Genomic DNA, 13,611 nt, shown 5'->3' with positions numbered 1-13,611 from the left:
GAGAAGCTAAATGATAATGTTATGTAATGAGTACCTTTGACGTTTCGTGACTTAATATATGCCTCACTGAATCATTGCATAACACTACCCTTAAGCTCCTCTAACCAATGATTCATTGTGATATTTTTTGTTTGTATATAAAATAAAATTCCATCTATCATGAATGTTTATCTTGTTGCTTTACATGAAGTTATATCAAACCTATACACAATTCTAACACATTGATCATTGAAATTCTCTTCCAGTCGTATACCATAATATTCTTTTTGTGTTCTTCTCCTTCTTTTTCTAATTAGTTCTTCCAAAATTGACAAATTTACCAGTATACTTCGAATTGAATAATTCACCAAATAATATAATATTAAATGCAACTTTAGAATTATTAAGTATGTCATTGTTTGGTTGTCAAGCAATACCGATGAGAATTAAAATTTTATTGGATCGTTTATTATCTGGTCAATTAGCACATGCTGATGTTGTCAAATTATTATTAACATTCGGTTGGACATTTCAAGATTATAGCCGTGGTTATATGTTAACTGTAAGTTTATTTCTTTATTTATTAAAATTAATACTCTTTATATATCTAATATATCTAATATATATATATATATATATATATATGTATATATATATATATATATATATATATAAGTTGTTTTCTAACTATATAGGATCCTTACTTCTTTGGAATATGATGTTAAGTTGAAACAATTGGACCAGATTGCCAGGCGAAACGTTGGATTTACTTCAAATTCATTCTCTGAGATTTTACAAATATATTCTTCTTTTTTTAATGTTTCAAATTAACTCGGCGCCCAAATATTGTGAAACTATTCGTTCAAATTTAGACGAAAGTTCTTATTAATTGTTCAGTCCATTCTGATTTTTAATGAATGTTTAGATAAATTTAGTCTCCACAATTCTCTCATCATTCTAATCATCAGTTAAGTTTTGAATTTTACTCACCAATAATAAATCGATACGAATAGTTACTCATAGAGAAGGATCGACTATTTCAGAAGAATCAAGAATACTATGGGTGGAATGATATTTCTTATCATATATTATTTACATAAATACATAATAAATGTTTTTCTGGTTAGCGTTTTTTTAGCGAGTTAGTTTTCTACGGGAAGCATCATCGATGAACAAGGAGGCTCAGATGCAGAATTAAAAGCGAGGATTGGCAAAACAAGGGCCGCATTCCTACAATTGAAGGATATATGGAACCAAAAACAACTTTCAACCAATATCAAGGTGAGAATCTTCAATACAAATATCAAGGCAGTTCTACTGTACAAAGTTGAAACTTGGAGAACTACTACAACTATCATCAAGAAGGTACAAGTATTTATAAATGGTTATCTACGCAAGATACTCAACATCCATTGGCCGGATACCATCAGCAACAGCCTTCTCTGGGAGAGAACAAACCAGCTTCCAGCTGAAGAGGAAATTAAGAAAAGACGATGGAAATGGATAGGATATACATTACGCAAATCATCAAACTGCATCACTAGGCAAGCCCTAACCTGGAATCCTGAATGGAAACGGAAAAGAGGAAGGCCAAAGAACACATTACGTCGGATAATAGAAGCAGATATGAAAAGGATGAATAGGAAATGGAAGGAGCTGGAAAGGATTGCCCAGGACAGTGTTAGATGGAGAATGCTGGTGAGCGGCCTATGCTCCTTCACGAGAAGTAACAGGCGTAAGTAAGTAAGTAAGTAACCCTAAATGTTAAGCATTTATTGATAATTAGTCTTAACAACTAATTACTTTTAAAAATTCTCTTTTGTCCACTTTTATATTTTAGAATCCAAATGGTACATTAAAAGATCATTGGGAAATGTGTAATTTAGATGAAGAAAATTTAATTATTCAACAATTTCTACGTTTTCCTGAAACTTGTCAACTAGCATATTTAATGTTGTCACAAGGATATAATCAAAAAATTCCAAGTGGACTGTTAAATTTAAATTCAATTGTGAATCGAAATTTTTCACAATCAACTTTTACAAGTCCATTATCACAATCGGGTAATAGTAGTGTTACTGCAATTACTACTAGTAACAATATTACTAATACTGCTACTACTGCTACTAGTACTAATAACAATATTAGTAATATCGATAGTATCAATGTTAATAACAGTCATATGTCCCCTGATCCAACTTATAAATTAAAGTCGGACATAAAATATGAAAATAAGAAATCACAAGATATCACTTCAGGACTATTATCTCCAACAATTACTGAAGTATCACCAAATAGTACTAGAACATTGACAATTTCATCATTTTCCAACAGTTCCTCATCGTCGGTTTCACCAGCTAACGAGAATAAACAACGTAATTCTACTGGTAGTGTACTCAATTCACCAAACAGTATAAATAATACTCCATACAATAGTAATGATAGTAGTATTAATAGTATAAAAAAGAATAAAACTAATAATTCTCATGAATACTTAGAAATAACTAGAAATGACATTGAATTCGATCAAACCTATCGAATAACAGGTAAAAATAACTGTAAACGAATGAAATATAATGGAAATGAACAAAACTTTGATTTGTTAATTGGAAACAATAGTAATTCATTAAATACTAATATAAACAATAATGATGATAATAATAATAGTAATAATAGTTATAATAATAATAATCCATTTGTTGCTGCAATGGCAGCAGCTGCCGTAGCTGCCGTTGATGGATTTCCATTACCTTCGAATATATTCAATAGTTTAAATCCATTTATAAATAATTCAACAATAAAAAATTCAAAATCTTTCCTAGATACAAAATTATTAGATATAAAATTAAATGAACAATTATTTCTAAATAAACTATGTGATAAATCCGATATTCATTGTTCAATAGAAGAGAGAAAACCTATGGATCATAATAAATTATCATTAACAGCATCATCAAATCAAGATATTTTATCAAATCATAATTTAATGAATTTTCCACCATTTAATTCATCAACATTTCCAGTTACATCACAATTAGCTAATGCATTAGTTGCTGCATCGACATTTCATTCAAAACATACATCTTCAATCATATCATCATCTTCAACATCATCATCATCAACAGCAGCAGCAGCGGCGGCGGCAGCAGTAATGGCCGGAGCATTAGGAACACTTTCAAATATTACTCTAAACAATACTGTAATGTCACTAGGAGCTTTCACAACGACTACAACAACAACTTCAATGTCAACGGCGGTAGCAACAACGACAACAACAGGTTTTCCGACATCTTGTAATCTTAACAACAGTTCTTCTCCAAATAGCTTGATGAATATAAATATATGGAATGATGTTCAGATGCCATTTAAATTAAATAATAATAATAATAATCAAATTCCATTAGGTCAAAATCAAAGTATTTCGAATGAACAAACAATCCCACATCATTCAGTTGATACTAGTTTATTTGGAGTGAATAATTGGTTACCAAATACCTTACATAATTTATCTACAATGGATCAAGGTAACTTATTTATGTCTGTTTAGATTAGAAAGATATACATATTTATTTTACAGTAGCGATTTAAATAAAATTGTTTTAATGACTTTTAGTTCAAATAGTTGAATTCATGAGTCGATTTAAGCTAGATCACCATTGACAACCTGGAATCAATGGATATCGTTTCATCCTAGTATGGGACCTCCCAACAGTGTGCATCCACGATTCCGCATGTAGGACTCGAACCCAGGACCTTCGATCTCACGCATGAACGCTGGCTCAGTGGTCTATAGATTAAGCGTTCGTGTGCGTGACCGCAGACACAGAGTTAGATTCCTATATGAGGGGTCGTGGATGCACACTGTTGAGAGGTCCCATACTAAGACGAAACGACCATTCAGTGATTCCAGGTTTTCAATGGTGATCTAACTTAAATTGACTAATGAATTCAACTATTAAACTTACTACAATCTCCAAAAACCCCATTCAGACTTCAAATTTACTGGAAAATGGAAAAAATTATTTCATCCTATATTTAAAATTTATCAAAATTCCTTGATGATCAATTATTTCTAGGAATTACGATCGATTTTAAGAAATCTATTAAAGGAACGAATTACAGTGAACGAATTCGATTCAGCATTGAAATGATTTATAGTTGTTCATCGTTTCTTCATTTTAATAATAAAACATTATGTTTCTGATAGGTCACTGAAGAAATGAGTAAATAATTCCCTTTGTGAATGAATTGTTTGATTAAACTGTTTCCAAGTGAAGTGCATGATCTGCCATCTTCCACATAAAACACTTTTGTGAAATATGCTGGTGATCTCGTTGTATGTATGCCTATCTCTTCCTCTTTACATCCCATAGAAATGAATGAGTTTTTGTCTCGTATTGATTGTTGGTCTGTTGGTAATGATCTTATACTTAATCCGTCTAAATGTCAAGCTGTTAACTTTAGCATGAGACATGAACGGAATATAAACACTATTTTGAGATCCCATAATGCTTGTGCCACTGGAGACTGATAAACCCAGTGTCGAAGGTCAATTATCTTGGTGTCACCTTTTCCTCTGATCACTCTTGGTCTTCTCACATTTTATTGTTATCGAAGAAGGTTTACTGTCTGACTTACCACATAAAGAGATTGCATGCTCTTGGGATTACTCGTCATTTCCTCTTACAATTTGTCAATTCTTGCATATTACCTATTATTCTTTACTGTTCTCCATTATTCTTTCCCGGGCTTTTGAGAAAAGACTTTGCTGTATTGCGGAGAGTGCTGAAGGCAGTTAGCAAGATGTGTGGTGAATCTTTCGAGGTCATAATTAATATGGTTGTGGATAGACATCTAAAGTCATGTAAACTACTGGTAGGTGTTATTTTATCAGATACTAACCACCTCCTTCACTCTTATCTTTCTCCTTGTATATCTTCTGGTAGAACGTGATGTCATTACATTGTAATTCATGCACCCAAGCAAAAGTATAAAAGTTCTATAATACCTTACCTAGTAAATATACTCTGTGACGGATAGGTTGTTAGAGTGAGCCTAGTCAACAACCTTCATTCTTAACATATCTCTAGTTTGAAAAGTTGTAGAGCTTTTCGGTTTTTTTAAACCTTTTGTTCCCTTTTTTGTCTTTGATTCTGTTTTTTTGTGTGCAAGAAACTTGTTGAAATACCTTGTGCTGAGAATTCTATATTGTACCAAAACTATAATATTGAATAAAGCCATTAATAATAATAATCTACTACGAATAGATGTGTCCATGTAATTTGCCTAGTTAGACAGTAGTTTCGAATGTTTCAAGATGTTACATATCTAGATAAAATTTCTTAGATTATTTAATAAACTTACCTAACTCAAAGTAAACAATGATTTAAATTGTATTCTCCTCAAGATATTTAATATTATAATCGCCAAATTAAAGTTTCTTCTTTATTTACAAGACTCATCAGTTGTTTACAAAACATGTAGTCTTGGAACAGTTTTAATATACTCAAAAAATCAGTGCAATATATGGACAAAAAGAAATGCATATATACATACACATGTACTTGTTGTCCTGCTACGAAAAAAAAAATTGGAATTAGGTCAGTAGGTATAATTTCCTAACATACACTTACGCACACATTCACTATCACTTTTTCTCTTTCTCCCTTTTATACTTCATATGCATATTTAAAACAAAAACACAACGAAAATCTCTAAAAAAAATTCTTTCAATAAGATCGCATAAACCTCTATCTTTCCAGTATCAACAAATTGATCTTCTGGGGCCATAATAATAATGTCAATGCAACATATAAATATATATCATTAAAATAACCTAATAACAAGTGGGTTTATAAGAAGCCAGAGGTGGATAAATATCTGCGCTGATGAGGCAAAAAAGATTGTTTTGATATAATAACAATAACAATAATAAGTATTATTATTATTACTATATCGTCCATAATTACTAGCTAATTATCATAAGAATGATAAGAAATCTCACGAAGACTGTACACAGCAATCAAAATAACAAAATAATTAAGAAGGCTAGGTCAGTTAGTTAGTAAATGTATTGATTGAAATCTGTAATTGTTTTTTTACATCACCATTTTTCTTTATTCAACTACAATGAAAATAAACAATAAAACAACTATGGATAATTATAATAATCGACATGGATACAAATCACAAAATTCCATAATGGCGTCTATTAATATTCGATTAGTTATTAAAAAATGGGAGGGGGAAGGAAGGGAAATACTGAGATAACGAATTGTTTTAATTAATAATTTAATAAGCAGGTTAAGATTATTGAAGAGGTTATGAAAAGTTTAGTTTTAAGGTGTTTCATTCAAATAAAAATAGATGGGAATTATTAGTTTCTTTTTGATCATTTATCGTTTATATGGCTCCATGAATCATACATTCTTCGATATACTGCACCTTCTTTCTTATGGTTTATTAATTTATAAAAAAATTACTATTTAATTGAATTATACCGTATAGAATAGGATATTTCTTAGTATGAGGGAGGAGAATGTGGAGATTGACTATAGTTAGAAAGGGAAACATTGAAAAACAGTTTTGTTGTAGAACAGGATGTCTCACATCAAAAAATCTCTATGCTGTTACTGGAGGCGAACTTTGTGAGGTAATTGATGAAGTACAATTTAATGAGAAACCGTAGTCATTGAAGTTTAAAGTTAATTGGAGTGTGATAAATACAACCAATGACAAAAGACATTGGTCTAATAATATTACCAGTCGACTGAAGTTATCACGTAAGCTCTTGGGTTACAGTTCTATGGTCTCAAATTTAATAACTTGCCTTAAGTCCCCTAGACCATGGGTTTGATCCTCATTGGGAACGTGAATATTCACTGTTAAGCAGTCCCATACTAGAATGAAGTAGTCATTCAATACCATGTGATTTTCAGTACTTCTCTAATTTAAGTAAGTCCGTAAGTTAAGAATACAAAATAAAATAGCCCACAAATAAAATGAATATTGGACAATGGTGGATGTGTTGCTCACTTCCGTCGATTAGTTGAAGTTAGACATTAACAACTTTGGATGCCGGTTCAGTAGTCTAGAGGTTAAGTGTTCACACACAAGGCCGGTTCTGGGTTCGAATCCTGCGAGGCGGGGTCGTGGATGCGCACTGCTGAGGAGTCCCACAGTAAGACGAAGCAGCCATCCAGTGCTTACGGGTTTTCCATAATGGTCTAGCTTCAACTGACTCATGATCTCAACTATTGAAATTAAATAGTTTTTGTCATGTTTTATTCATTTTCTCATTCTTTTGACTCGACAAATGGAAGTTAACAGATCTGTAGCAACCTGTTCTACTTTAAAAATTTTTTTCAGCCCTAACCATGTTTTGCCTTATTCTGGTAGAAATATACACTTAATTTTGTATTTATTAATAAATATCTACAGTCAAATACTATAAGTAGTCAGCGGTTAAATTAATTAATTGACATAAATGAATTCAAGTTGTTCACACAATTTTAAAAAACAATTACAGAATCTCTTGGTAAAATATGAGGACCATACATTGAATACTTCATTTGCAAATTCCCATCATTTGTCCTTCACATTCTGTATAATTCTTCCAGTTCACAATTCCTTTCTATCCTCTTCAACTAGATCTTCTTAACCTTCTTCTATCAGGCTTTCCACTTCCGATTGGTGTTACATACTACTTGTGTCTGTCGACACAAGTAGCAGACACCACAATAGTAGTAATAGTAGTATGAGTCAACATTTTGAATAACAAAATTTCTATCTCACTGATCAATGATCTAAAATGTTGATATCTACTTTAATTACTTCGTACTATTATAATTATGGTTGATTTAACAGACGACGAGATGATAATCCAACGTTCTCCCATATAACTGTCTGAAATATAATGTGATTGGACTTTATAACTTTGAATTTCACAATGAAATCACTTGAAAATTCATTTTTTATAAGTATTCATTGGTGAATTCACTTGGTATTGTTTACTTGAATCTTCCCATTGATGTTTAGGATTGAAATTGATCAGTCTCTTATTGGCATATGTGCATACTGAGCGTATTGCCTTAATTTACAAGCATTATACGCAGTTGTAAACATCAATGGGTATATTCAGGTGAACAGTACCAAGTGAATTTAAAGTTAACACAAGGAAGTGGCTACCACGACTCAGTGGATAAGTGGATAAGACGATGATATTTGAAGCGAACAGTATTAGGTGAACATCAACTCTGTGATGCAGGTATATCCAGCTGACAAGTCCCAGATAGGATGAAGTGTGCGTCCTAGATTCTAATGCTAGCCCCTATTCATCTTTGCTTATTCATTAATAACCTATGAAATTATGTTGAATGTTATTCTGTTATTTTTTTTCATTTTCATTTGTTTATTTTAGAACAAATCAATTCAGAATTGATGCTTTTCAATTCAACTGCTCAAAATTTACCTACTAATTCATTGAAATCAAAATATTTTAATGAAAATCATTTATATCAAACTAAACGTCATCAGAATACATCATCGAATGATACAATACCAGGATCAACTCATCATCATCATAATCCTCATCATCCATATAAAATAACAAAAAGAAAATATGAAAATCATCGACAAGATTTTGTGAAAACTCGACGAAATCATACATCATTATCAACAATAACAACTTCAATAGGAACAACAACAATGTCAGTGAATCAAATGAATTCGAATTATACAATTTCCAATATGAATTCATTAAATGAACATTGTAATGAAAGTAATGGTTATAATTTTGCCCGAAATAAAAAACGTGTTCTATGCACAACATGTAAAAAATCATTTTGTGATAAAGGTAATACATTTTTCATAAATGATTATGAATGATTAATTCATTATGTTACATACTACTACTAATCATATATACTTTTATTCTACGATTTAGAATCATTTACCATAGTGAGATGGTGAAGAAGATTTGTAGTTCAAGTAGATAATTTTGGTAGAGTTTTGTTCTTTGAGCTGGACTTCTACTTGAAGTTTATGCTGATGTAATCGTTTAGAAGAACGATGAAAGTTCCATGACCAAACCATCCAACTCAGTGAATAAAACTTCACCAAAATCACTTACATAGTATGTTAAAATGGAAGAAATATACATAATAATCTAATCAATATTAATATCATAAGAGATATTAGTCAGTAAGAGATGATAAATTCTTGGAACTGATCTTATTTCAAAGACAGAACTTTAGTTAGATTGTCCATACTAGAGGAAAATAGTGAATATTTAAACGGTTATTCGTATGTACTTTTAATGATGAAGGTAGAAATGTTTAATTAACTTCAATAGATAAGTGAAAGATATATTTGCTAAGTAGCAACAATCCTTCTACATATTTCTGATTCTTAATAAAAGAAAGAAAAAAATGAACATGTTTATCTTATTAGAATACTGTAGTTCATAATGGTCGATATAAACAAACGGAATTGACCTAATGATGAAATGTAAGTTAACGACATAAGAACTTTATGGAGATGGCTGAATTTTATGGTTTACACCATAAACTGTCCTTAATTGGACAACCATTGGAAACTAAGAGGCACTAGACAGTTGTGATGTCCTGGTATGAGACTTCTTAGCAGTGTAAATTCATAACCTTACCGGTGGTTGAAATAAGGATCTTCAGATCTCTCGGTAAGCGAAATCAATCAATCGTATAAATTATAAAACCAAATTAGACGGGATAATAATAAAGCCTTATATTTTACAGTATTAGAATGTTTATCCTGTTTAATTCCATCTCATGTAATTTCGTTTATAACATCATTTGTAACATGAAATTTCATAGAGTAGTAGTAGTTTAATAAAGCTAAATCACTCGACCTTCAACTATTAGATAGTAAGTTTGACTTTCACAACACATACATCATTTTGTGTAGTAGGATATCAATTATTAGCCTTAACATAAACAGTATTGTTCAAAGCCGAATCTACATCCCTTTACCTGATGAATAAATCATATTGAATTGAAAATACGAAACAATAAATTTTTCTTTTTTTTATTTTAACTAATTTACAATTTTAATAGGAGCGCTTAAAATTCATTATAGCGCAGTTCATTTAAAAGAAATGCATAAATGTACAATTAAAGGTTGTAGTATGTGGTTTAGTTCTAGACGAAGTCGTAATCGTCATTCAGCTAATCCAAATCCACGTTTACATATGGCACATTCCAGTAAAAAACTTCCAGAAAATGCAACAATCGTTGATGATGGTAGTGGTAAGTAAAATTTAATTTTACAGTTTTACTGTTATTATATTCTTAGTTTAAATGATATAAATGACCGACACAATAAAGAACGGATGCTATCTTAGTAGTATCGAGGTTAAATGTTCACTCACAAGACTAAAGTTCCTGGGTTTGATTCCAATTGGTGAGGTTGTGTATATACATTGCTGAGGAGTCCTATACTAAAACGAAACAGCGGTTTAGTGCTTTCTGGTTTTTCAATCATTATCTAGATAGGATCGCTCCACTCTGTTAACTATGGAAATAAAATATCTATATCAAACCCTTATAATAAACAATAAAGAAGTATATATGTTTTACTATTTTTCGTTTGCTACTAATTTCACTATGAGATATCTTTTGCTGCATTTCCTGCTTAATGGATTCTAAAACAAATGTTGTTAAAATTCAAGGTTCTAGTTCCCTTCATCATAATTTATCACTCTATCAATCAAGTGATGTATCATGTATGAGATGTTATGTAACCAATCAGTGTTATTCTAGTCTAGTCAATAGTACTGATTAAATTCCATAGATCAACAATTATATCACCATATCAAGTCACTTTAACTAGTTTTCGATAGAATTCAATTAGTAATAAGGACTGAAAATAAGAATGATACTGGTGTCTATTTAGTGAGGTTAATTGTAGATCGAATAATTCTTTAATTGTGTTACTGGATTATGTTATTTGAAATCACCGATTACAACCTATAGATATACTCTCCTAATAAGTGGTTACCAGTATGAGACTTTGGTTTGAAGCTTTCCGAAGATCTTTTTAAAGCAGCTGTCCTAGGAGTGAAAAAAATCCACTGAAAACTAAGGCAATTAGTCTGGAATGAACCAAAAATTGAAATTTTAAATTGAGTTATGATAGGACTTTTCATTAGTGACTGTCAGGTTAGTGATCTAATGTTCGACTCCTAGTATAAAAGTTTAAAAAAAATCACTGATTGAAATTCTTCCTCTATTCAGATTACCTCTCAGATCCAGCTATGATAGCTGTATCTTTTTAACTACTTACAAGATAATTAGTAATATGTTGTTCAATATTCTGAAAATGTTTTTTTGAAATTTTTACTTTTAAATTTTAATACTGTTGCATAAAAAGAAATCATTTCCGTTTCTTTTAAATATTTCTATTTAGGCAAGGTAATAGGTAGACGTAATCCATTGCCTAATTCAGTGTTGAATCCTCCATTATTACCAGTTATTACAACGACATCGTCAACAATTAGTGCAAATTCTACATCCTATAATGAATGGACAAATGAATTCAATGATTCTGTACACATGAAAAATTCAACTACAAAGTGTAAATCATCAACTAAAAGTATTTATTCAATAGGTCGACGTAGACGTGATAGATCTCATTTAAATGAATATGTTAATTGGCCAAAATTATCAATGGATTCATTAAGTCATACATCAAATGATAGTCAACTTCAATCATCTCATTCTTCTCGTTTAAATTGTCGTCAATCACATCACAATAATCAACAACATCGTCATCACAAACAACATTTAAACTCTTGGAAATATTGTAAAACTGAAACACATTCTGATGTTGAAATCAATAACAATGATCTTTGGGATAAATCACAATATGTTAAAAGTATTGATTCCAGTGGTAATAGTAAACATAAGGACAGTAGACAAGGTTATATATCAAGTAATAATAGTGAATTTGACGGTGATAACGATGATGATGATGACGACGATGATAACGAGGGAGAGGATGATGAAGATGAAGAAGGTGTCTTACTTCCAGATGGAATTAGTTCATATGCTGATGAAAATGATAATGAAAATAATTCAGAACATAATCTGGAAGTTAGTAATAACAGTGAAAATGATAATGATGAGATTATTAATGTTGATAATACAGATGAACAACAACAAAATATAAAATCTCAATTAACATTAACATCTTCAACTAGTACCAACAGAATTAATGAATTAAAAGTACTAACTGATGCAGATGAAGTTGGTGAGATATTGTTGGATGAACATTATCCAACTAAAAAACATTCAAATTATAAATTGCCAACATCAGACTTTTCAGCTGCTTCATTAGCTCAATCACCATGTCATCATATTGATAATATCGATAGTTAAATAAATGAAATCAAACAGATTATGTTTTAGAAGCATGAAATCGATCCCCCCCAAAAATAGTCTCTGAATACATCTATTTAAAAAAACAATGATCTCCTTATACAACTCATGATGGAATCAATAAGAGTTTGACTTGGAACAGTCTACACATATATTATTATTATTATTATTATTATTATTATTATTATTATTATTATTATTATTATTCAACTATTGCCAACCCCCAGCTCGACTTATTCTAGTCACAAAAATATGACAAATGTTACAATAATATATCGAATATTATTTGTCCAACGCTTTTCTTTTCTATTAATTTCCATGATTTGTAAATAAATTTACATGACTTCTTCTCTTCAATCATCTTTAATTTAATTTATATGAATATAATGTAATTTAGTTACAGTTTGTCTTATTCCTCTCTGTGGGAAAGAGAAGGACGATGGAGAAGACTTTTGTATATATATATATATATATATATATATATATATATATATATATATATATATATATATATATATATATATATATATCCAGAAGTTCAAAGAGATAGCTGAATTTTATAGTTTGCATCACGTACTGTTACATGTTAGACGACCTGTGAAGACAAGGACAGTTGTTTCGTCTTGTGATGTAAACTATAAAATTTCGCATGTGTATTCTACTTACTTATAAGTAGGTAAATTGTATAACTTGTAGAGAAATAGTGCGTGTTCTAAATGCGGCTCACCAAGTTTGTAGAGAAATAGTGCCCTCTATATCTGACTCCAATAAATAGTATCCCGTTAACTGAGTATTTAATGCAGGCTAAATCTCCTAGTAGAATTATGGATTTACTGGAGATTATTTTAAAGCCTGAACACCAATTATAGAGATAGTTTGTTGTTAAAGGTTAGTAAAATCTGCAAGCATACACGAAGCAAGCACACAGGGAAACCAAGAGTGTGTGTGTGTGTAAGTTAAAAATCCATATATATTTTTGAGTGTTAATCAAGTATGGATAAATTGTTGATTATCTGTGTATTACAACCCATGGGAGAATAGATTAAAAATTGATGTGCAGAAATGTGCTCAATCATACTCACACAGAAATTTACATAGTGGATTAAGTGTCTTAATTATAGTGAGCAGAAAAATAATACAGTAGTACAAACTCTTTCTAAATAATGAATATTAGCTTTGTGTTTTTAATACTCGATGAAGTTGTTCCACGTTTATTACA

The 13,611-nt window shown here is 30.6% G+C and overlaps 1 protein-coding gene across 1 annotated transcript; it reads left to right on the top strand.

Annotated features, from left to right (window-relative positions):
* Window positions 1-1,819: 1,819 nt before the first annotated feature.
* MS3_00005675 (uncharacterized protein) lies at window positions 1,820-12,748 on the top strand. The gene is made up of 4 exons (XM_051213765.1): window positions 1,820-3,503; window positions 8,399-8,833; window positions 10,071-10,262; window positions 11,422-12,748. The coding sequence occupies exons 1-4, from the start codon at window positions 2,162-2,164 to the stop codon at window positions 12,390-12,392; spliced, it is 2,940 nt and encodes a 979-aa protein (XP_051069767.1). The 5' UTR covers window positions 1,820-2,161; the 3' UTR covers window positions 12,393-12,748.
* Window positions 12,749-13,611: the final 863 nt, after the last annotated feature.

The sequence above is a fragment of the Schistosoma haematobium genome, chromosome 3 (genome assembly GCF_000699445.3).
Source record: "Schistosoma haematobium chromosome 3, whole genome shotgun sequence".
Lineage (NCBI taxonomy): Eukaryota > Metazoa > Platyhelminthes > Trematoda > Strigeidida > Schistosomatidae > Schistosoma > Schistosoma haematobium.
This window is presented reverse-complemented; position numbering and strand designations above follow the sequence as displayed.